This window comes from Thunnus albacares, chromosome 18, assembly GCF_914725855.1.
Source record: "Thunnus albacares chromosome 18, fThuAlb1.1, whole genome shotgun sequence".
Classification (NCBI taxonomy): Eukaryota; Metazoa; Chordata; class Actinopteri; order Scombriformes; family Scombridae; genus Thunnus; species Thunnus albacares.
In genome coordinates this window covers 5,808,818-5,834,572 of record NC_058123.1, presented here as the reverse complement: position 1 = coordinate 5,834,572, position 25,755 = coordinate 5,808,818, and the positions used below count along the sequence as shown (strand labels likewise).

General features: G+C 40.7%; 1 protein-coding gene across 1 annotated transcript in view; it reads right to left on the bottom strand.

The window, feature by feature from the left end:
* Window positions 1-25,755, bottom strand: part of adamts6 (ADAM metallopeptidase with thrombospondin type 1 motif, 6) — a 66,911-nt gene that overhangs the window by 38,107 nt on the left and 3,049 nt on the right. The window contains exons 4-10 of the mRNA XM_044334328.1: window positions 25,164-25,387; window positions 24,885-24,968; window positions 23,044-23,189; window positions 19,466-19,509; window positions 16,305-16,410; window positions 12,748-12,894; window positions 5,723-5,864 (exon numbers count right to left, since the gene is read on the bottom strand). Coding sequence (XP_044190263.1) covers window positions 5,723-5,864; window positions 12,748-12,894; window positions 16,305-16,410; window positions 19,466-19,509; window positions 23,044-23,189; window positions 24,885-24,968; window positions 25,164-25,387 — 893 coding nt within the window. The remainder of the gene's footprint in view (window positions 1-5,722; window positions 5,865-12,747; window positions 12,895-16,304; window positions 16,411-19,465; window positions 19,510-23,043; window positions 23,190-24,884; window positions 24,969-25,163; window positions 25,388-25,755) is intronic.

Below are 25,755 nucleotides of genomic sequence, written 5' to 3'. Positions count from 1 at the left end.
ATAAATCAATTCAGCAGGCTGGGGGGGGTTGGGGGTGGAGGGGGGGGGGGGGGGTTGGATTGCTGAATAAGAGTGAGAATGATTTATCAGTAGCCTTTGGTGGTTTTCCTCTTTGTGTTTTTTTACTCTTGTCTGACAGCAGTGAAGACAAAAAACACCGTGGAAATGTATCTATAAATCTACACGATTCCAGATCAAATCAGAGGATGAGAAGAGTTGATGAGACCACATCAAGACTGCTAACTTCAAGCGCCCATATGCTTTGGATCACTGTGCATCTTGAGCAATACGCCAAGGGTCACTGGGTGCTCTTAATGTTCTCTTATGAGAAATGAAGAGTCAGCTGGATCAACACCATGACTAATGTTTGCTCACGTTCACCTCAGGACCACACGGGACCGTGACATCAGCTCAAGAAATCCCATTTCTGCTTCTTGGGGGAAATCAAGAGTGAGCAATAGGCCCCCCAAGTCTTAGATAAAGACGACTTGTAGGCCTAACAAATATCTTGAGTATTACTGAGTGGTCTGGATAAACATCATATCTCCATCTTCTCCTCCTCACTCCTCAGTCTAGAGCACAAGGAGAATCCATTAGATTACTAAAGGAGGGGAGTGTGTGTGTGTGTTTGAGACGGAGAGAGAGAGAGAGAAGACAGCACTAAGTTGCCCCCAAATAAATAAAACCATAAAGCGAACACATGTTACAAGGACAGCTCTGCACAACCTTGCATTAGATTTCCCATTAAACCGAACTGGGTTGCCTCGCGTCTCAACTTCAAAGGCTTTTATAGGACAATTGTGTACGGCAGAAGAGCAGGCTCATGAAAAAGAGTTATGATCCCACGCATAGATTCTGACCCCCGGGGTCAGTAAATATGCCACGGCCCTGCAGCTCCCTGAGCCTATCCAGATTAAATAAAGCGGCAAACTGCCACTCTCTGGTTGCAGCGACTCCCCTTCTGCCAGCTGGTTTCAATAAGCCATCCCGCTGCTCCATTCACTATCTCGGCCCCGCTAAAAGGTCAGCGGCCCGGGCCTTAACGAACATGGATGTGGCCTGATGGATTTACGCCAAGAGAGAACAAGCCGGTGATAAAAAAAAAAGGGCAGGGGCGCTCTGTAAGGGCCTCACTAATATAGCCATCAAAGGTTTGTTTGTTTTTCATACCTTTAGCCTCCAGCATTGCTCAGGTTTGTCTGTCCACATTGGTAGCTGTGAGCTGTCTAACCGTGGAGCCCGGGAGTATCACTGAGGCCGAATTACGGGTATAAATTACCCTGACTTCCTCTCTCGACGTCTTTGTTACTTTTCCCACCTCTGACACAGTCTCATGCTGTGATTTAAGGATCTTTTAAATGTTTGAGTTTAGTTGAACCCTCCTGAAGGTGTCTTGGGCCATATTCAATGAAATATTGCTGTTGTATTGTTCTACATCAGTAGTTCCTGACCTTTTTTGGTAATGACCCCTGACTAAAAAGCAAGATGTACTTTGGTTTGATTTGTGAGCAAATCATGTTAAAGAGTGATTCTCCTCTTCTTACACTGTTTGATTTGGTCCGGTGTTTGTAGCCCAATTAAAGCCTTAAACCCTTTCTATTTTAATTTAATATAGGACCAAGTATTTTGGATCATCTTATAAAATGTTCACTTATATAAACAGCTTGTGACTGTTTTGGCTTTGTAAAAGACAGAATGACCAAATAGTAACTTGACTTATTATTACTTACTTATTATTAGTCATTCAACACATGTTGAGTCCACTGGAGCCCTGTCAGTCTTAATCATACTCACTTAGGAGAGGAGGTACAAATAAATGAGCACTTTTCCCGCTAAAATGGTATAAAAAGTAATCACCCAAAACCATTTTTACCTGCCCAACTTAATAAAAAGTTGCCCCATTTGTGCAGAAAACAACCCAACCTGGCAACACAGTTTGAACCATTGTAACTATCCAGTCAGGCTGCAATTACCAGTTATTTTCATAATCAATTAACCTATCAATTATTTCCATCACTCGGTCTATAAAACATCAGAAAACTCTGCCAAACAGCCTGAGGTAATGTTATCAAAGGTCTTGTTTTGTCCAACAGTCTAAGACCCAAAGATATTTGGGTTAAGAGAAGAAAAAGCAGCAAAATCTTTCCTTTTAAAAACTGGAACTATCAAATGTTTGGTGTTTTTTCTTGAAAAATGACTTAAAACAATAAATCAATTCATTTTCTGCTGATCGACTAATCAGTTAATCGGTTGGGACCAACTGGTTTATGTCACTGTTCCCATCAGTTTAACAGGACACATCAGGTCATGTGTGTTGCTTAATTTGAGTCTTGTCCTGAAGATGAATGAATATAGAGCAGATTTGTTGCTGAAAAAGCTGCAAATCATTTTACTATCTCGCAGTCTGAACTGAAGGAATGGTATTTCTTGAGCAACATAGTTTATCAGTAAAATACTAAAACTGCAACATGACCGTGTGACATTATTTATAGTTTTATTGCAGATAAACTTCCCCTTCTCTTCCCATCACCACGATAAGAAAATGCAAAAAAAAATAATATATATATATATATATATATATATATATACATATATATATATATATATATATATATATAAATGTGAAGAGTTCAGCAGGTTATGACTGAGCCTCAGCTTCAGAAAACCAGACTCTTCCATTCATTAGAGCTTTTATTCATTTCTGTGGTCACGTCTGTCCAGTGAGCAGTCGTAGAGGGCATCTCTTTCACAGATGGCTGTATGAAACAGATCTGATTGTCAGACACAAAAAAACTCCAATCTTGCTCTGTTGAATCAGCGCTGGAATCCAATCCGCTCATAAATGGGTGTCTTTCATGCTGATCTAAAACCACAATTATGAGCTTATGAGCCAAAATAACAGGGCTTGATTTGGGAGCCTGTTATAATCTGCTGTCAGATATTTCTTTCAATGAAATGAAATAACTCTATGATCTCAGCTAATCTTTGTCCCCCTTTTTTTTCCATCATGTGCCCAAATATTTATGTAATGCAAACCAATATCACGTTATTGTTCATTAAAATCTTTGAGGATTCTTTCAACCGCTCATTTTTGCCATGCGGTTGTTTCTTGTCTTTCACTGCCCGTGTCATTTAATGTACCTAGGATTTCTCATTACTTGAGCAGAGTTTGGTGGGGAGGGGTGGTGGGGGGGATCATTATCATCACAGAATGAGGCAAGTGTTGACTTCAATCCTTCATCTCTTTGTCTGCGAAGTTTAGAGATTATAAAGAAGAATAAAGCAACGTGTGGAGAGACACCTCCGAACCAACCAAGTTGTCGAGCAATGATAAGACAATTATCTTTGCAGGTTTATCTTTGCATTTTTAATCTCAACCGGGAAATATAAACTTAAAGAAAACTGCTATTATTACCTTATTACACCTAATCATGCACATATATTCAAACTTCAATCCAGCCTTTATCTGTCCTTTCCTTTTCCTAGTTCCCAAATCTGGATACCTCACAATATGGAGCTCATTTGGATCATTTAGATCATGTATAGAGCTGAAACAATTGATCAATGGAAAATTAATTTGAAAGCATGTTTATAATTGATTAATTTCTGCAGCCATTTTTCAAGTAAAAATGGAAAACATTACTTGGTCCCTGCTTCTTAAATGTGAGGATTTGCTGCTTTTCTTTGTTTTTTATGGTAGTAAATTCAATATCTTTGTGTTCTGGACTTTAGATCGGACAAAACAAGTCATTCATAGACGTCACTTTGGGCTCTGAGGATCATAGACTTAACAATTAATTGTGAAAATAATCTGCAGATTATTCAGTAATGAAAATAAACGTTAATTACAGCCCTGGTATAAAGTAACATGAGGCCAGGGATTGCTGTGGGGTTATAATAAAACTGAGCTGGCAGCCCACTATGACTTAATCAATGTGACTGATAGCAGAAACACTTTTATGACGTTGCAACCCTGTGTCCTAGAAATTACTTTCAAATGCTATTAAATTGTTTTCCCAATTATGTTTCGTTGGCAAATGTAATCGCTGCCTGGATTATGTTCACTGGCAACATTTTTTTCAAATGGATTAAGCTCTTCATTTATATATCGGACTGAAGTCAGAGGGAGGAGATCAGGGTGGACGACCTGTTTGTGGTTAAGTTTAGGTAACAAAAGCACTTTGCTAAAGTTCAGTGAAGGATCATTGTTTCGCTAACATGCTATGCTTCAAATCATATGTGGACTTTTTTCTGTATTAAAGGTGCAGTTTGTAGAATTTAGTGGCATCTAGCAGAACAGACTTGGCAGAAATGGAATATAATATTCATAAGTATGTTTTAATGAGTGTATAATCACCTGAAAATAAGAATCATTGTGTTTTCATTAGCTTAGAATGAACCTTTTATATATACATAGGAAGTGGAGCCCGCCATGTTGCACTGCCATTCTTTCTACAGTAGCCCAGAATGGACAAACCAAACTTTGGCTTTAGAGAGGACCTTTCACGTTTTTCTAGAGTTTCACGGTCACCATAGGTTCTCCTACACGCTATGAAGGGGAGGGGGAGGGGTAATCAGTTGGTTGCAATCCGCAACCTCACCACTAGATGCCACTAAACTCTACACACTGGTCCTTAAAACAAAAACTATCTTTCCCTAGCCTTAACCAAGCTGCCAGTGTCTCAAACATAATTATAAAAATATAAAAATATTGCCGTAGTTTCTACTAGATTATGTTGTACTGCAAGATTGGATATTTTCGTGGTAAAAAAAGAGCTACATACGTTGTCACTGAACATTTCACTCAGTATCAACATTTTTGCAATTTGCCAAATACTTAATGTTTTTTTTAACATTTTCTCATTATGTTGACAGAAAAAGTACTTAAGCTAGCATTACATTTACTGCAAAATGTATTTGCTGTTACAATTTAGTCGTATATAAACGTAATTTCTAGGAGGGTTGGACACTGACGAAAAAACTGGAATACATTGTTTACATCTGGCCGATACCTGATCTGCTTACTATGGTTAATAGTAGACCCTGATCAGGCAGACCGGACTGGTGCATCCCTACTTCACTACCTCCAAATTTATAACTGCGGAGTCACAGCACTCGACATTTACAACATTCACAGCAGCCAACAACTCTTCCTCGTGTCATTTCCATAAAGCACTTTCCCCTTTTCATTTGTTTATATGTGTGTGAGATTCATTGAGTCCCTTCGGAGGCTTTCTGCAGGTTATTCACTTATCTCTCTCTCACCTCATTTTTCTGTCACCTACTGTCAACTCTCTAATAGAGGCATAAAATACCCAGAAAGAAAAAATTTAAAAAGTGTGTCACAGCACACTAGGTCACAAGTGATGCCATTAGAGAGAAGCAATATCACCTGATACATCTACAGCTTTGATTACAGCAACATTTCTAAGTCTTAGAGGCTCATTTCTGATGGAAGCACCACATCTGCTCTCCTTTTCCACACCAGCCTCATCGACCTTCATCACACCTGAGAATCTCTCCACTCTTCACCAACCAGCCAGACTAAGGCTGCAACTACCAATTATTTTGATTATCAATTCATTTTATTTTATTTCAAATTGAATGTGAGCCTGAAGAACAAAAAAATCTGTAATTGTCTAAATACTTATTGTCTGGACTGTTTATTATTGGTCATAAGTGAGCAGGAGAGAGAGTGGTGTGAAAGATGCTGGTTTCTTACCCCATACTTGCACTGGCGCGAGGAGGCTCCGTACTGGAAGCGACACTGCTCGTCTGCATCGTACACCTGCCCCGGGGCCACTGTTGGGTACAGGAAGTCTCGTTTCAGAGGTTCATTGTCCAGACACGTCCCCCGACCTGAGCTGTCAAAAAAACAAACCTACAATAGAATTGTTTCTTACACAAAGGAACCTTTCTACACTTGTGCGTGAAGCGCCAAGATTGGGCGATTAAAGTCCCCCCCCCACCACCACCACCCGCAACACCACCTTCTCCTTAAGACCTTAGCTGGTGTTGTGTGACTCATTTAATTTTACCATCAAACTACCATTGTAGGAAGCTTGTCAGAGATCTCAAATGACATGTAATTAATGTTGATATCACACATCAACACCTCCTCATCAAAGGCAGTGTTGAAGCACAGGCAGAGACATTTTACCAGAGGCAAAGAGGGCAGGCTGTCTTAAAAGACCAGCCCTCTCTGATTATATGCTCCACTATTCTGTATGTCACTGCTTGTACTGAATCCACAGAGGAGCCAATAAAATGACAGAGCGGGGAAAAGGAAGAGAAAAATCTGGAGTGAGCTATGGGTCATATGTCCAGGCCTAGGATTATGTTTAGTCTGTTTTGTCAGATAGAAATATGTGCACTCACAAAGAACTCGCAGGAGGGGAAAAAAAAAAAAAAACACACAGCAGTTTTGTATTCTAGTAGCAAAAAAAATAAAAATACTTCAGAGTGGCTTTTGCCTATTTCTGGGTTTACACACTGAACTGTCTGTGTTGCCGTGTGCATGCTGTTTTCTTTGCAAGTAACTAAAATCACACTAAAGACAAGTGCCAGTAGAGAAACTGTATTTCATTTTGATCTCTACCTCCTCTTCTTCTCCCTGAGTCAGAGGACTCTCTCAAGGCAAAATATTACTACGACTATTTACTATAACACTGTGTTCTTTCCAGCTGTGGCAGCTGCAACATGCAGTGGAATGCTTCCCATCCCTCGAAAGGAAAAGTGGGCCTGGTGACAACAATAACGTAGAGCTGTGCTTTATGATTGAGCAAACTGCAACTTTGACCCAGAATAAGACTGAAAGTAAGAGAGCATTAAAGGGACGGTTCAACCAAAATTACAAAACATACATTTTCTCACTTAACCTCTGGAGATATCAGGCCATGCAGATAAGTTTTTGAGATATGTGTTTTTCTTCTTGTTCCTACAGTTTGGATTTTTCAAGCTTCGCTGTGCAGAATGATGTATGTGCAGAGTTTGCTTTCACATTTCGTCTGCTGAAGGGGGGAAAGTTTCTCTCTGCGCTCACCTTGAAGGACAGGTTCACAATTTTCCAAGTCTTTCTTAAAACAATAGTCAGGAGCCCCCAATGGACACTGAAACAGCTTTTCTTGCTGTAATCATTCATCCTGTTCATACTGACCATTAGAAGATCCCTTCATAATGCATTTACAATGTAAGTGATTGTCTGAAGCTAATATGAAGCCACAGTTGTCCAAATGAGTCAAATCAAGTAGATATCTTTCAACGTTACAGTCCTTTTAGAGCCAAAGTCCCTCTTTTCCTTACTGTACCTCTACCGCAGCTCAACAGGGAAACACTGTCCGAGGAAACACAAAGAGGGAATTTGATGCTAAAAAGACTGTAAATGTGGCAGATTTACACTTGATATGACTAACTCAGACTGCTGAAGCCTCATATAAGCTTCAGATAAACTTTTAAATGACTGTGTGGACACACTGTCATAGATTCAGAATTTTTCAATGAGTAGTAGATGTCATTTTAAGGATTTCAGTGAAGTAAATTATCTTTTCTTTTGTGGAAAAACCACATTAGGCACAAATTATTATAGAGGTTCCAGTGCATTGTCCTTTCAGGGCCACCATATTTTGTTTGTAGATTTCTGCCTCCACCCCAGTACAATGGAAATGAATGGAATTTCACATATAATGCTCACAGCATTGAATATTTACATTTTATATTTCTAATTTCTAGATAAATCGTGTCCTAAATTCCCTTGATCAGTGATTCGTTGAAAGTTTGTGGAGTAGCTCAACTAATTTGAACAGAATACAAATTATGATATATATAATATATAATTATTTAAACATATTTATGCTCAGGCAGAAAATCAACACACAAATAGGATTATAAATTGAAGTGTTGTCAATCTTCAGTGTATTTATTGTCACAAAAACCAATGAACTGCCAGCTAAGCAGGGCTAACGGACACACCTCCCACCATCAGTTTAACACCAATTTTACAAATGAAGGTCAGTTTACGAGTCATAGAGAGTGCTATTCCCTATTATATTGAGTTATTTCTGTGAAATCTCATTTAAAATCTTTAATTTACACAATAGTTTACACTATTATTCAACAGTATTTTGATCAATCTAGCTAAACAGGTCAAATATTAGCTAACGTTAGCTTTGTCAGTTGGTTCAGTTAACTACGCAACGTGATAAATCTCTACACAAGAAGTAAGTTGGTTCTAAATTTAGTTTGTAATTTAGTGATGCTGAAGTCTTCACTAAGTTAGAATTTATGCGCCGTCTGCTGGTGTTTAAACAGCATCGATGCACAATTTAAAGTTAATTTTCAATGCTGAATGTCTGTTTTCCTCATAAGTTTAATGACAGCATAAATTTCAATTGTTAAATGGAAAACTGCACAGTCTAAAAAATATTTTTGGCCAATACTGAACAATAAAACAAGACATCTAATACACGCTGTTTGTTTTCATCCCAGAATCCCAAATAAAAAAAATAAAAAAAGCATTTTAAGCAGAACTTAAATGTTCCAGGCCGTGAGGAGGAAACTCTTTCTTGCTTTCTTTTATCCCCTCTCTTCCCTCTTTCTCTTGTCTTTCTTCCTCCGTCTGTCCATCCCCTGTTCTCAGTTATTGAATGGAATAATCCCATTTCTTGGCTCTTGTACCTCGGAGGACCCTCTCATCAGAGAGAGAGAGAGAGAGACACAGACAAACCAGCCTCTGAGGCCCTCAGACTCCCTGTGAACTAAGGTCAAGCCTCACTATTTATTGGTTTGTAGAGAGACAAAATAGTCAAAGTTTAAACATAGAGGCTATTATTTGACATTGTCGCAAAGGCTTCCTGTCCGGTGGATACAGCCAAATTCATTATGCTGAGCGGAAATATCCTCTAATAAGCGGGAACATCAGCAATCCCTGAACTCTGACACCGGTCATTCATGTAGATATTAACCATGCTGATTGGATCCAACCAGCGGTGAGACAGCAGCATGATTAAATCAGACTAACCCAACAATTATCATAAGGCACAAGTCTAATATCAAATTCAATAGAGAATGCGCTCTCTGAGAGTTTAATAGAGCCAAACTGCCTGTCTGTTAACATTTATAACAAACTGGCACGCAGACTTGGGAGAATAAACTGTGACTGAACTGTGAGTGCATTCATAAACCATTCCTAAAAAACCCAAACAAAGCGCCACATATTGCTGTAGCAAGATGGTGAATCTAGGCCAACACCACAGCCAAAGTTGTTTACTTGGCAAGGAGAAGCATGTGCGATATCCAAAACTCTGATCGAGGGAGAGAAAGGGAGGATAATTGGAGTTTACAGACAGAACCCTTTTGTAAAAAAACATAAAAAAGCTAAAGGCAATAAAACTTAAATGAAAAGAAATAACCCAAGAAACAGACTGATACAAACGGAGGGATAATATATAAGATGAGCGAGAGTCGAGTTCTGCTCGGAGAAGTAAGTAAATCAGCTTTGGTCATCCTCAGATACTCGAGCCAGAAACCGAGAGGAACCCGGCGGAGCAGCAGAGAAGCGGCTCTTTGTGTCCCAGTTGGAAGCTGGCATATAATACTGTCATCTCTGTCACAAGTGCAGTTCACAAACCCTCCTCGAACAGCTTTCAGCCGGAAACATCATCTGACAACCGCAGCCAGTATTATCCGCTTTCTTGGAGGGCCTAGCTAACTAAACATGAATACACAAGCAGACACACACACACACACACACACGGACACACCGCAGACTCACATTGCATCCTACCAACATCTAACCACAGGGTTGTATATTAGGATTTTTACTGTAGAGAGAAAAGTCCTCTACAAAATGACAGAAAACGATGGCTCTCTGTAGGTCTATAACTGCACCGCGAAGCAGTTATAAATTGAGATATTTTCAATCCCCTCTGCTTCTTTGCAGGGGCAAGCTTAAATAAATAGGCTCTATTATCCAGGGCACAATAAAACATAACACTCTGAATTAGAGAAGTGTGTGAATAATGTGTTCTTTATGTCTCTAATACTAAAAACTGTGCTTCTCATACATAGATACATGCACATTATTATCATTATTGTGCACAAGCACGCATATTAAGACAGCAGGGCAATGAGTGCAAAGGATTGAGCTCCTGTAACAAGCCTCTGCTACTGTTACTACTGTGAATCAACCAAAAAGTGAAGCTGACCCTGACCTCTGACTTCCGTTGTAAGTAAGGTAACGGTCCGGAAAAAAAGAGAATCTCCCTGTCTGAACCAAGCGGCAACTATCACAGCTTTATAGTGTAGTGTAGTGTGTCGAAGTGCCTCCGACAGCTGCTAGAGGCTCCAACTGACTTCCATTCAAAATACGTCAACTTCTCTCTAAAAATACTAATTGTTTTCATCGTGGTCTTAATCGCTAAACTCAGGTCCTATAATAATTTTGGAAATTATTGCTCCGTTAATGAGATTTGAAGACTTATAGTAGCTTTTATGTCTCCCATGTGGGTGTTGATTGATAACTGCCCTGTTAGCACAATTTAGCTAAATTAGCTAACGTTAGCCCAAGTGTGCACCACTCCTTTTTTTGGCTACTTGGGGGCAGCGACACAAGCTGTAAACACAACATCTGACTAAATTCACTCTCTTTTAGCTCTGTTTTTGCTTTCTACCAACTCCTGAGGGAAATATCTGGCTCTTTCACAGCAAAATGTTCCACTATGTTCACCAGCTAGTCGCTAATTGTGTTCGTATGCCATCTGGTGCTAAGCAGATAGTGTACGGTGAATTTTTGGAGCTTTTTCGTAAACAAACAGCTGCCTGGCGCTGCTGGAAACAAGGTTGATGAGAGCCATGAGGGTGAACCAAAACAATCAAGTTGTAAAACCAAAACAATGAGCTAAAAGACAGTAAAAACCTCTGTAGAGCTGAGAGTAGCTGCCTGTCATTTTATCCATTGTTAACATAAAGAGAGCAGGCTCTTTGCACTGACTTTACTGCCATTACTGCAAACAAGTACTTTCTGAAAGTTGTTTAGTGTTGTCCTGTGACTTTTTTTGATAGTTTTTGTCCGTTTCTGACATTAGGATAAATAGTGAAAGGACATTATCTTTCCTGCAAATGCCAGAAATCTTTGACCTCATTCTGCGAAAAAGAGGATGGCAACATGTTTCTCATCTGTGGGAACAATTCTGACCACTTTTTGTTATTTCTACACAATGAAACTGTTTCCCAACAGTGGCTCAGCCCGCCCAGGAGAGAGTACAATACACTCACTCTTGAGCTCAGTCTGTGGAGAAATGTCAGTCTTCACTCACACAGCAACCAACACTCCTCCAGTGGGAACTATCTGATATCTTATTTGAGACCAGGGTGACTCCAATGTTCTTTTTTTTTTTTTTTTTAAAGGGGACGTATCATGCACATTTCCATGTCTATATTTTTATTCTGGGGCTCTACTGGTGTATTTTTGTATGTTTTACAGTTTAAAAAAACTCCTTATTGGCCCTTTATGCAGCTCCTTAGTTCAGCCTCTGTCTGAAACAGGCTGTTTTAGCTGCTTGTCTCTTTAAGGCCCCCCTCCCAGGCTATGTAAACAAACAGCACTAGTAGGATTTCACTTCTTTTTCTCATTCTTTACACAAGACATATAATCTTCCCAAATACATCCGTACATGTTCGAGCCCAAACCTGATCTGAAACATGAATGGACCAAAGACCACGTAACGATCAACCTTTTGTGAGCATGTGCGAACGATCTGATGTCATCACGAGGAGGAAGTAGAGGTAACTTGCAAACGAAGCGTTCAGAGCAGGTCGAAGCCTTGACTTTTGACTTTCAGGGTGCATTTTTACATACTTTCACCTCAAGTTTTGGAACTTAAACCATGTTTAACATAGACATCTGACATTATAACAGTATGTAAATGACAGGAAATGACTAAAAGAATGATATGTCCCCTTTAAAATCAGATTCAGGGATATCGTCCTGGATAATAAGAGAAGTCCTCATATGTGGAATTTAACTTTTATTAGTAAAACATTTCCTCTGCCCGCTTGAGGTGCAATTCCAAGCAGAGCTGCTCCTCTGAAAGCAGCTTCGACTCAGTGTATGTTGTGCAGGGATCAGGGAAGTAGCTTTTAGTTCATTCAGTCCTGCCATGATCACAGGTATCTGATCTCTGCCAGACTCTGAAGGCCAACTCCAGATGTTTTGTCTGGCCTCTTATAACTCAGGACTAGAGACCTGTGAAAGTTTTTTACCATGCCAGCCTGGCAGCACTCAGCCAGCAGTCCTTCATTCTGCCAAATGTCACTGCTTTTACTCTTTAGTTTATTTATGCACTCCAAGTTTTTGTCTTCTTTGACCTATCCACAAAACAGTCAAGCGGCGGTTGAAGGCAGCTGGCCTACACATCACCACTGAGGACCACATGAGCTAACATCACCCGCCTTGTGGTGCGAGGATGCAAGGGTGGAAGGCACCCAGTTATCATACACAGCCACAAGGAGGTCTGGCAGGAGTCTTGGTGATGAAATGGATGTGAATAAGTGGGGAACGACGAGCCTAGCGGGTCACCACCAGGGCCAGACCGTGGCAGCGGGTTGTAAAGCGAGACGGCTGCGAGCGAGGAGGAAAACAGGCACGCACCTATTCCTCTGCTGCGCACACACACACAGACACACACACACATGCAGGCAAATCCAAACACACTCAGACAGTCCCACAGGGAACAACCATCATCCACTTACTCGAGAAAGCTGGTGATGTAGTCTTTGCTGCAGGCAGACCAGGAGAAAGGGTTGGTGTTGGCTGTTATATGAGCGGCCATCAGTTTGGCTGTCTCGTGGCCTTTGGTGCCGCAGGAATTCCCAATGCCATCGTGGTTCATCCCGAAACTGAAAATATAAAAACAGAGGGAAGTTGGAATTAATGCAACTAAAAATGACCCTTCTGGGTTGTTAATGACACAGTTTAGATGCCATGACTGCGGACAGTCCAGGTTGCTGAGTGGTGGATGTCTACCTCAGTGGCCCTGGCTGTAAAGATCGAGCTCTGCGGCTCTGAAACAGCTGTGTGGAGGAGAGCCAGGGGTCAAGGGTCAAACCCTGTCTGGAACTCGGCAGGAACGAAAAAAAGTTCTAATCACCACTCTGATGGCTGCCTGTCAATCACCGCCTGCAGGTCTGAGCAGGCCGCAAGTGAGAGTCACCACCGACCGGAGCGAACACAAGGGATCTTTTAGATCAATCGAAAGAGACCCAAAACAGTCCCCAAACCTTTGTGGCCTGTTCTGAAAAGCTGCTCAAGAATTTATTTCACACTGAGGGCTGAAAATAAATCATTTTAACAATTCATTCTTTAAAAAACCTTATCTGTCTGGATATCATTTGAGAGAAAATCTCATGTTACAGCAGGATGTCAAAGCTTACTTTTCCTTACAGTCCATGAGCACAAATCAGGTCTAATGTATATAACAAACCCGACCACATCGCACAGCCTCAACCTGTTTTTCTAAGGCCGGCGTTTATGACATTTTACCCTACTCTGGAAATAAATCAGCCCGGTTGAAACCCCGCTGCAGTGTGTTTTTTTTATACATCCTCTAGAAGTAGAGACTATTTTTACAACTGCCCCACAACAGAAGCAGACACGAGACATAATAAAGGAAATCGCCATCTTGCTGAACTCTCTCGAGAGGGATACGTAGACTAATACATCATCATTATTTTGCTTTATATTCAGGAAGAAAGAGCCAGAGGTATGTGGACACTGACATTTGCATGAGGAAATATGTGGAGATACAGTTCAAGACGTCTGCAGGGGGGGGCGGTAGGGGTGGGGTACATGTCTGGTGAACCCGCGTAGTAAATAGTGTTTGTTTAAGAGGAATTATTAGAGCACACAATCATGGAGGCGATAAAAGGTTTAAAGATGATCTGAACCAAAAGAAGAAATAACCATTTGCTAGAGGTGCGGACTCAAGTTACATGACTTGGACTCGAGTCAGACTTGAGTCATGAATATGATGACTTAAGTCGAGACTTAACTTGACTTTGATTTTAACCAGCGACCTGTGACGTCACTTGGATTGTGACTTTTAACTTGCAACAACTCTTTATTTTACCGGGTGACAGAATTCCTTTGAAGAGACTTCTCGTTTTCACCAGTTAAAATGACAAACTGGTGCGAAAAAATTGAATCCGCTGTAGCTAAAAAAAAACAAAAACATTAAAGGAAGGGTTCACAATTTTTCAAGTCTGTGCTAAAACAAGAGTCAGATGCCCAAACAAAATCATTCCTCCTGTTCATACTGACCATCATGAGATCCCTCTGTAATGTTCTTTCAGCGTAAGGGATGGAGGACAAAATCCACAGTCATCCTTCTGTGCATTTAAAAAAAATATTTAAAAGTCTATCTGAAGCTAATATGAAGCTTCAGCTGTCCAAATGAAGTCAAATCAAGTAGATATTTGTTTACTTTCAAAGTGCTAAATTCCCTCTTTTTTCAACTGCAGCTGAACAGCTAAAACATTGTCAGTGAAGACACAAAGAGAGATTTTTTACTACAAAGAAATCCACTTAATTTGAAGAACTCAGATGGCTGAAGCTTCATGTTATCTTCAGATAAACATTTTTGCACTTACACTGTAAGCGTGTTTAGAGGGAATCCTCTAATGATCGGTATGAACAGGGGAAATGATTGATTGGGGGTGGCTGTGGCTCAGGAGGTAGAGTGGGGTCACCCATTCATCAGAAGGTTGGTGTTTTAATCCCCGGTTGTGTGTGAATGGGTGAGTGAGCATTAGAAATATTATAAAGCACTGTATTGCTCCTTATGAGCAGGTTTTGCACCTTGCCTCAGTGTGTGAATTGGTGAATGTTCGCATGTGTTGTAGAGCGCTTTGAGACTAGAAAAGCTCTGTATAGACGCAATCCATTTACCATTACAGCAAGCAAAACCTGTTTCAGTGTTTATTTGGGCTCCTGACTATTGTTTTAAGCAAGAGTTGAAAAATTGTGAACCTATCCTTTACTGATGTATGTTACTTACGAAAAAGTCCAAATTGTCTGGTTAATGTGTTCTCTGCAAGCCGGCGTACTCAGCCAAGATAATTCTTGAGGTAAAAGAAGCATCAATCTGTAACAATACTCTTAATATCACGAGTGGAGAGTGTGTTTTTGTAGTTCGACAAGACCAACAGAGTGTTTGAGTTTTCTCTAGTGAAACATTCTTGCTGCTTCATATCAATTGCAGTTGTCAAAGTCTATCAGCTCAGTTCTGGTGGTGCCCTGTTGGCTCACGGGGTTAAAATACCAACCATGAACCGCAACGCAGCCACTTCTCTCATAGAGTTTCTTCCTCCTTCATTTCCTGTCATCTCTCCACTATAGTTATCTAATAAAAGCCTAAAATGCAACCAAAATAATAGAAATTAAACTGCTGCCCAGTGGTCATTGAATTGTAATTTTCCATTTTTTTTAGTGAATTTCCTCGGACTTCTCATGTATGTTGTTGGATTGAAAGGTTTCCTGTGGAGTTTCTGTCCGCTAGCAGAGCAACGGGGCAGTTTTTTGTTTGTCTCGTGCATGCGCAGGTTTCACACTATCCCACTGATCTACAGGTGGCTGTAATGCACTTAGAAACGCAGCGATGCGCCAACGAGGCAGAGAAGGATTTTTAAAAAACATAATAGTGAATCAGGACCTCTAGTATTTTTGGTAGCTCGTAAAAAATAAGTTGAGCAAAGTGAGTCGGCTGTTATTTCAGTGTGTCAGCTACGTTTCACATCTTCTGCTACTCATCTCATATTCAGGTTTTATTATTTTCACCTGTAAATATTGTAGTGTTTCTACCTGCTCAGCCAACAAAACCACACATCTCAATTAAATCTTTTAAGTTTGGAAACAAATGTTGAAAGTTGAAGACGAATGGATTCAATAAAGGAATCAAAACTGGTTTCAGTTTATATTGAAGTTGATAGAACGAACTGTGAACCCCTAGTCATCAATTCACACCTGATCATTTCGCTTCTACTGTAATAAATGTCATGAAGTGTATTTGAAAGCAGTAAATACAAGTTTAAAAGGTATTTATTATTTCTGTAAATGTATTATACTTTACTCTGTTTAAAAGTTTTGAATGGTATTAAATTGAAGGGCGCAAAATCACTCAAAACACAAATGTTGGACTCGTTTTGGACTTGGACTTGAAACTTACACGTGACTTGCAAAACAATGACTTTCTCCCCACCCCCGATCATTTGGAAGTAACGTCAAATTCAATATTCTATCCGATTACACTCACTTGTGGCCGATCTCGTGCGCGATGGTGAAAGCGGAGCCGAGGCCGATGTCTTCGTTGATGCTGCAGCTCCTCTCCGGCTCGCACATTCCAGCCACCGAGGCCAAGCCTAGACACAAACACACACACACACACACACACACACACGCACACACACGCACACACACACACACACACAAGCCAGACAAACATACAAACACAGAGTCAGGACGCAGCATTCTCAGGAGTCATAAAATGGGGATTCCATACATATGATCCTCTGTACTGAAAGACAATCTCAGCCGGTCAACGCTATAGATTCACCAGGGGGGGAGTCGAGTTCAGCATCACAGGCTAGACTTCCTTTTTTTTTTTTTCATTTCTTGCAAGTTACAGCGAGGGCTGGAAAATGTCTAGACAAGGGTTAGATTTATACATTTCAATTCATGTAACAAGGGATCGCCTACAACGCGAGCCAAAGGAAAGGGGAAGGGGAATATAAGAACCACCTCACCAACGCCGTGCCGCACCAGAAACCTGTCAGAAAATATAGATGTTTTCCTCATTTCAAAAACTATATAGAGTTGAGAGGGAGCGGTGCGGAGAGAGAGAGAGAGAAAGGGAGAGCAGAGAGAGGGTGTTTAAACTTAAAACCTCTCCACAATCCAGGTGTCACAGGTCCTTTTTCTCCAAAAGCCTGACAGGTCAGATAGGGAGACAGGAGGCAATTCTTCACAGATTACATCTACAGGTGACTGGAGAGAGGATCATATGACAGCACAAAGCAGGTGTGTGTGTGTCTGTTTGTATGTGTGTGTGTGTGTGTGTTGGGGGGGGGGCGGGGGGGGGGGGGGGGGTAGTGCATTAATGTGTGTGAATGAAAGAGCACTTTCTTTTTACTGTTTAAAAGGGACTTTTAGATGTTTTTGGCTTGAGGCTTTTAAAAAAAAAAAATCTTTACACGCTTTAAAAGTTCACACAAATTACAAAAAACATATTTTCTCACTTTCCTCTTGTTGCTTTTCTTTTATTCTCCCGAGTTATTCTGAGATTTCTGCCTCCTCTCCGATACAATCAAAGTAACTGGAATTTCATTTGCACAGTTTTTCTAGAAATCACATTTACGCATCTATTTCTCAACAGTATCCCTGATACTCCGGATAATCAAACTGTTAAATCAGAGTTTGGGTTCTGAGTTTGAGTTTCAGGTTCACTGAATGTGAAAGTATGCGATGAAACTGATTGCACCGCAGCTACTTATTTGTATATCTGATGTAAATATATTCGTAGCGCAGCTGCTACGATTAGTTGAATTAACCATTTTTAGTCATTTTTTAAAGAAGAAAAAGTCAAAATTCTCTGGTTCCAGCCTCTCAATTCACAACGTTTGAGGACGTCCTTTTGGGCTTTGGGAAACATTTTCTGACATTAATTCAATTAATCGAAAATCATAATTAGTTGTAGCCTTAGTTTGTAGGTTTTTTTGTTGTTGTTTGGTTAAATGTATGTGAAACAGTGAATGCAATTTGTCTAAAGTGAAAGCAAATCCAATCCTAAGATGTCACTACTATCATTGGAACTACTTTCTACGGCGGAGGAGGAGTCAGATATCTATAAACCTGTGCAAATAAAACCAAAACTGTCTGCATGGATATATACAACAATGTGCAAGTAAAAAAAAAATGTTTCTTAGTCATATGATTTGTAAATTGATCTCAAGGAATCTCTCAGTTCTGCAGCCAAAGTTAAACTGTGCTCTATGAACATATTGATAAAGGGCTCAAACACCTGCATTTATACTTCTGAGTCACTGCGTAAATAATGGTCTGGTGGTCAGTCGTAGCTTCAGATTTTCCTGTATAGTTTACGTGAACTCCCTGCCTTCCCTGCTAAAAGTGGCATGGCTTTTGTATCCTCTTTACTAAGAGGCTAAACAAGAATAGACTCGCAAATCAGGAGGCCACTGAAACCATTACTGGAGGGAAAAGAGAGAGCCCTGAAGGTGAAGAAAGAAGGAGGAGAGGGAGGGAAAAAGGAAGGAGGGTCGGCTACTCTACGATTAGTTTAAGAATGTGCGAGTGTGTATGTGCGTGGTCGTGGCTGAGTGCAAACACACACACCGCATTGCAAGTTGTTTTCTTAACACCGGGGTGGACTGTGTATTATCTTCAGCCCCGTGATTACTTGGCGACCCTAAAGGCCAGGGATCTGACCCCGGGAGCATGATCCCCGCGAGGAGAGAGGGAGGAGAGGAGGGGGGGGGTTGTAGGAGAGGGGTGGTGAGACAACGAGGAAGCCAAGCAGATGCCAGGGCAATTAAAGCGACCGGGGAATGTGACGAATGCGGTCAATCTGTCAAACCACCCCTGAAGTCACAATATTACCTCCAAGATATACTGTGGTGCCTGCGGGGCCTTTACAAAGATAAGATGGGGAGAGAAGGGCAGGGTGGGTAGGAGGTTTGGGGTGGGGCGAGGGGGTTGAAGAGGAGAGAGGAAAAGAGGAGGAGGAGGAGGAGGGGGGGGGGGGGGTTCTGCCACTGCTTGCTGTCCTTTTTCCACCCCCAGTCACACCAGCATATCACCCACTCTATCTCCCTCCTGCATACTCTAACACTCCCTATAATTGTCCTTTTCCCCCTTCCATTTTCCTTTCAACTCCTTTTCTTCTTCTCCATCTCCTCCTTCTGTCACTACTCTCCTCTTTGTCCCCCCCCCCCCCCCCCCCCCCCTCCTCCTCCTCCACCATCTCCTCCTCCTCCTCCTCCTCCCCTGCTTTCCAACACATACCTTTTCCTTTCTCTCAACCCCGGTGGAAGTGTAAACACCTTGGACAAACTTGAGGTTAGAGGCGGAGGAGAAGAGAGAGACAGGGGAGTTTTATAAACTGGAGGCAGCGCGGGGAGGTGACCGCGGCTGTCCGGGTTCCTCGACCAACAGAGGTGAGCCACAGAGGAGCTATAATAACACGAGTGAAAACATCCTTCTCATTATGTCTCACAGGAGCTGTCTTCTAGAGGAGACTGCGAGGGTTGCTAAATAAGGTTTGTCTGAGGACACGCTGGAGGCCAAACGTAGGAGGGAAAAACCTCTCCGGGGAGAAAAAAAAAAAAAAAAAGAGATCAGCCGAGATCACCAATTTGGCAACGAGAACACATGAAAACACACACTTTTCTCTTCACTCACCTAAGGTACCACAGGGTTTGTTCTTGTAGGTGCAGATGTCATACCTAAGGACAGGCAGGAGAAGGAAAGAACACAAACAATTAAATTAATTTTTGTACAGTGTTTTGTTCCACTGGCTCTTTGCCATTTTCCATTCTTTCCACATTTAATCACTAGCAAGATATAATCTAACTGCAACCTTTAGCATAACAATAGCATATAATGAAGTCATAATTTGACAAAACACCTGGTTCACTCCTCCTTCTTTAGCATGAGCTTTTTTTTTTTTTTTTCCCCAGTTAACACACAACGCTCAGACATGAACAAGGATGAAGTGAAAGGTTTCAGTCATGCTGCGTCCCTACTGTTAACCCCACGTACAGGTAATCCAATAGAGCGGGAGGGAAGAAAAAACCGTGAGCCGCTAGTGCTTTAAGAACACATCATACATTTCAAATGAATGATCCAATCCTTCCTAAAGCTTTTAATCTATTAAAACCAAGGGCAAGAGCAAATTTAATTTCATTGTCCTTCCCTCCTCCCTCCCTCCCCCCCCCCCCCTGTCGTCCTCTCCCTACCTCCCTGTGGAGCTGCTCCAAACCAATGAGGTACAATCGAGACCTCGTTTAGGATGTCTGTTTGTTTTGATTTTTTTTTTTTTCTTCCCTAATTTCCCCCCAGTGTCTTTATTTTTTCCCCCAAGTGTGACAGGCCACTTTCCAAACAAGGCAGGACAGTTTCAAAAACGCCAAAGAAGCAGCTACAGAGGTCACTTTTGTGATGATAAGAACGGTGAATCATTCAAGTGAAAATGGGGTTAAGTTTGCCCTGCTGGTGAAGCCAGTTTTCACAGCAATGATGTTCCGTGGGATCTGCTTCATGAGAGCCTGGTTGTGACGCCCAACAATGAAGGCCTCAGTCTAGACTAACGATTATTTTCAGTTTCTCGTTGCATCTATAAAATGTCAGATAATAGGGCAAAATGTCTATGTCTTATAGTTTGTTAAAGCTCAAGGTGACGTCTTCAAATGTCTTGTTTTGTCCAATTAACAGCCCAAAATCCAAAGATATTAAGTTTAGTATCATATATGACACAGAAAAGCTTGAAATGATCACATCTGAGAGGCTGCAACGACTGAGTATTTGGCCTCTTTGCTTTAGAAAAATGACTAAAACGATTATTCTATCATCAAAAATACAGTAGTTGCAATTAATTTTCTGTCAATTGATTGATCGACTAATCATTGCAGCTCTACCTCAGTCCAATAGAATACTAGTATTATGTTTTTCAAATAGTAATTAAATCTATTTGACCTTTGGGATGAATTACGAAGTTGGAATCGGCTTGATATGTGAAGTGAAGACCTATGAGACATAATTAGAATATATTATACTAACAATATGCTAATTGCATTTTAATTGCATTATATTTTTATGCTCTGGATCTGAAGCTGCATCAATAAGTCAATTAGTCAATCAATAGAAAATCTAGATGGATCTAGATGGATCCTATTTGGATCTACAGGTGCAACAAACAATTATTTTAAAAGTCGATATGATTATTTCCTTGATTAATTGTAGAATTTAAGAAAAAAATAATGTCCATCACATCTTCCCAAGGTTCCGTCTTTAAATGTCTTATTTTGTCAAACTAACCCAAATATATTCAATTTTAAAACTACTCAAACAGAAAAGCAGCAAATCATCATATTGGAGAAGGTAAAACCAAAGAATGTTTTGAGTTTTTGCATGAAAAATTACTTAGTTAATGATTCATTTTCTGTTGATTGACTAATGGATTAATGGACTAATCGTTGCAGATCCACTTTGATCCAAAGATGAAATACTCAAATAAATATCCTCTCAGCTGAGCGCTTCAAGCATCAACCATGTTAAAATCTCACTGAACATTTTTAGGTGCATTCCATCATCGCAAGGAATGTCTGACTGCTCTTGCAGGCATGGTGGTTAATAAGGGCTTCCTACCATCAGAGAGTTATACAATCTCTAGCATCTCTGAGCTCAGCTGGTGCCTCGTCCTCGCAGCTTGTTATCTCTCGCCTACTTTTGTCTTGTTTTTACTCAGTATTCACCAATACTTTACTCAAAATTCATATTGAATGACTCTAAGCACTGAATTATGGGCATGGCCACATACCAGCAAGGAAAGCAACAACAGTGCTGATGTGCGCCATCTACATGCAAGAAATAATATTAGTTTCTGAGGTGCTACATGAAAAGCTTACCATTTGCTAGCTAAAATAAATGTGATGCGGCTGTTTTTAGCAAACAAAGTGATAAACTGCTAGCAACCTGCCCGGCACCAAACAGCAAACATAGTTAGCAACTAGCTGGTGAAAAACTCTAGGAAGCTAATTCTCAGGAGCTGTTGGAGACCAAAACAGAGCTACATTAAACACTCGTACCATTTGTTAACTAAAATAACTTGATAAATAAAAGTGGAGTATCACAGTTTCCTCTGGTGAATATTATAGCTGCGTTAATCAATATTACAGAACATTTTAGCTCCTTTGTTTTTGGCTTTACGGTTTTGCTTCTGACACTTCACAAGTTATTTTGCCTTTTGAAGTTAAGCTAACGTGCTAACACATCTAGCTGACATGGAAAAACACTCCAGCGGAGTCATTGTTCTGACAACTTAATGTAATTTTAGTATAAAGCTGTCTTTTAGCTCTGTTTTGGTCTCCAACAGCACCTGAGAATTAGCTTCCTAGATATTCTACGTTTTTCACCAGCTAGTTGCTAACTTTGCTTGCAGTTTGGTGTCAGGCAGCTAGCTAGCAGTTTATCAGAGCTTTGCTTGCTAAAAGTGAGTCTGAACCATGCAGTTAATGTGCCAAAAACTGAAAAAAATGTGACTATTGCACATAAACTCTACTAAGCAGCCTTTGGTGCTGGTGCTTACTGACCGAAGCTAAAACCAATAATAAAAACATGAGCCAAAGGAGCTGGAAAACATCAACTGACAGACAACAAGCAAGAGCACACTAATGATAGAAAGGCTGTTTTGTAAGGGAGCCCAGAGCGTCAAAAAGCTTGGCTTCAGCCCATGTCAATCACAGAACGCCATCCTCTCTCTAGACAAAACCAGTGGGGGGAATATAAAGTTGCATGGTTATGTGGCCAAACAGTTCTGGCAACAATGAAGTCAATTCCAGGTAATGACAGAGTTTTGCTGTTTTATGGTAACACCCTTGACATAAATTGCAGTGTGACAGGTACAGTGTGTCTGAAACAGCACATTTATTTTCAGAACTAAGGGCTTTGTTCCCATCAGCATTAACAGTTAGAGGTAGAAGTGTGAGAACAGGGACTGGACATTAGGAAGTTCAGTGCTGTAGCTTCTGGCTACCTCTATTAGCGAACACATACACAAACACTCACAGTCTCAGATGAACTGTGACCATACAACCTTTGCCAACAGCACAGAAAATAACCTGCAACCTATTTGCTCAAAATGAGGAAATGAACGCTACTTAAAGCAAGTAAAAAGTAACAACTGAAACAAACAACTCTTGCCCTTTGAAGTACATGAACTACATGTGGTCCATATCGCTAAGATGCAAGCCTACACTTACCGGGTGATTAGCACAGCGTTGTCATGATGAGCCATCCCGTTCTCTGGAATGCTGTTGCCATCGCTGTGATGAGACAGGATGGACTTCTGCCACTTACAGAAACTGTCCAGAGACTTGTCAGCATGATGGTTAATCTCCAGGTTAGGCTGCAAAAAAACACACCAAAGAACACACATGCAATACAGTACAACATGATATAGTATAACAAAACCACATGATATAGCCTAATACAATTTGTTTCGGCGCAATATAGTATTGCACAATATTGTATTGTGTCACGTCGTATCGTATCGCGCCATATTGAGTTGTATTGTGTCATATCGTATTGTATCCTGGTGTATTGTGTCATATTGTATATTATTATATTGTACTGTATCATATTGTATCATGTATTGTGGAGTCATACTGTTACATATTGTATTGTATCGTGCTGTATTGTGTCATATCATATTATAATGTATCCTACTATGTCATATCTTGTTGTATCGTATCATATTGTGTTGTATCGTATCGTGTTGTATCATGTCGAATCGTATCATATCATATTATATTGTGTTGTATTAGGTCGTATCATGTTGTTTTGTGTTGTATCATGTCAAATCACATATTGCAGAGTACAGTATCGTACCATGCAACTTCAAAAGATATTTTTCATGGGGAATATGTGTGGACTAGTTGAAAGCAGATGTAATATTGTTTAAGTAGTACATTTCTAAGAAAAAGTTATCAAAAACTGTGACACTGGGTCCTGGTCGCCGAGCGGTTAAGACACATAACCACAACATCCACAGTTTGATTCCGGTTAGAGACATGTGTTGCACGTCATACCCCCTCTCTCTCTTTCTCCCTTTGTCTCCTGATAGTCTCAACTCTGTACTATCTGATGAAGGCAGAAACACACCAAAAAAAAAAAAAAAATTCTGTGTGAGATTTAACTTAATTTCATGCGTTGACAGCTCTAACCACTGAGACACCATGCCGCCAGAGTAGAACGATTTTCTGGATTATTAATTATTTGTAGGAGTACTGTACAGGGATCAGAGGGAGGTTAGAGCACCAGTTTTTGGAGCAGAAAAAAGTTTTTGTATTTGATTTAAGAGTAGCTGTAGTCGTAGTAAAGGTAAAACCATTTATAACAGGAGGAGTTAGATGAGTCAAAGAAGGAGTGGAACAAGGCACTGCAATATTATAAAAAGCTGGAGAGGTGGAAAGAGGAGTAGCGGGAGTAGACAGACAATTGGATCAGTTGGGGAAGTTGTGGTGGAGGCTGCAAAATGCATCTAGTTCTATGAATGTAACAGGTTCAACTATATGGTAGTAAACCATTACATTTCCAGCTGATGATGCAGTGCTGATTTCAGCTTGACCACTGATTAATTACAACTCAATACTAAACCATTCAACATCATTAAAATTTGCCATTCAGTTCATCCAACAAAAGGACTGATCGTACTTCCTTCCTATTGGATTAACATGAAAACATATTCTTGTTTTTTGGACCTGATGCTACATAAAGAGCCGCTATGACCCCTTTACAAAAACAGATGCTAGGAAGACACTCTGTTTCTCCCATCACACATACATTCACATGTACAGTGCATGTAAAAATCCTCAATCGAGGCTCCCTGAGGGAAGATGCCTGAGCACATCTTTCATCTGAAGTGGTGGCCATATGGTGAATAGTCTCTCTTCTCTCTCCCCATCAGCCGATCACATAAACTACTGCGGCTCACTCACGCCAAGCGGATCAGTTATACACTTACGACAGATGAGCATACAGACGCTATAAAAAGGGCTCGAAAACTGTATTTTCAGAAAGAGTGAAAGATAATTTTTCTTACCTGATCTTCGGTCAGAACAATCAGCCGGGTCACAATAATGTTCACAACATTTCCTAGACTGGCATCACGGTAAAGTTTGGCAACCTGACCTCCAGAAAAGAAGAAAAGACACAAAGTCAGACAAATTGTGTCCATATGTCACCACATCTAAACTACAATTGAGCACTTTCAGGGCCACACGACTTACTGTACATATCCTCTAACTCAACTGGCAACGATTGTATGTTCGACAGTATGGTAGACAACAACAACATGACCAAAAAGTAGGATCAAACTTACAATATTCATTACGGACAAGATGTAGTGCTCGATGTCTTTGCGTCCGTGGTAGCCGACCATCATTTTATCTGCAACCACAAGCGTCTCGACGAAGCGCTCGGTGCTGACGGAGCGTCTCTGTCTGTGGGTGCTGTTCGACTGCTCGCTGACGTTTTGGGGGACAGGGGAAGCGTGGACAGGGGAAGGTGTGCTAGACTGGCAAGGTGCACTGGTTTTAATGAGGTCTGTGAATGACAGGGGAGGCAAAGACAGGTTAGTGAATTACGAAATAACAGTTTACATCCAAATTATGACACATTATCTGTTTGAGAGAGAGCTGGTTTGTGTATGGTAGATGAACATAGGGAATCTGCCCCTTTGAACCTTGCAGCTAAAGCCTTTGCTTTATGACCCAGATGCTCTGGGAAAAAGCTATAAGATGGTACATGTTAGGGCATGCTAGCTTCCTGGCGATGACAGCCTTTGCTGTTTCTTATAAGACCTTGGCCCAAATACCTAAATATCCACCTGGTTCTTTTTCCAATCCGTCATATCTCAACAGACGCAGTGTTTGGTGGAGCTAAGCAGTCTGAATGTTAAGATCAGAACATGA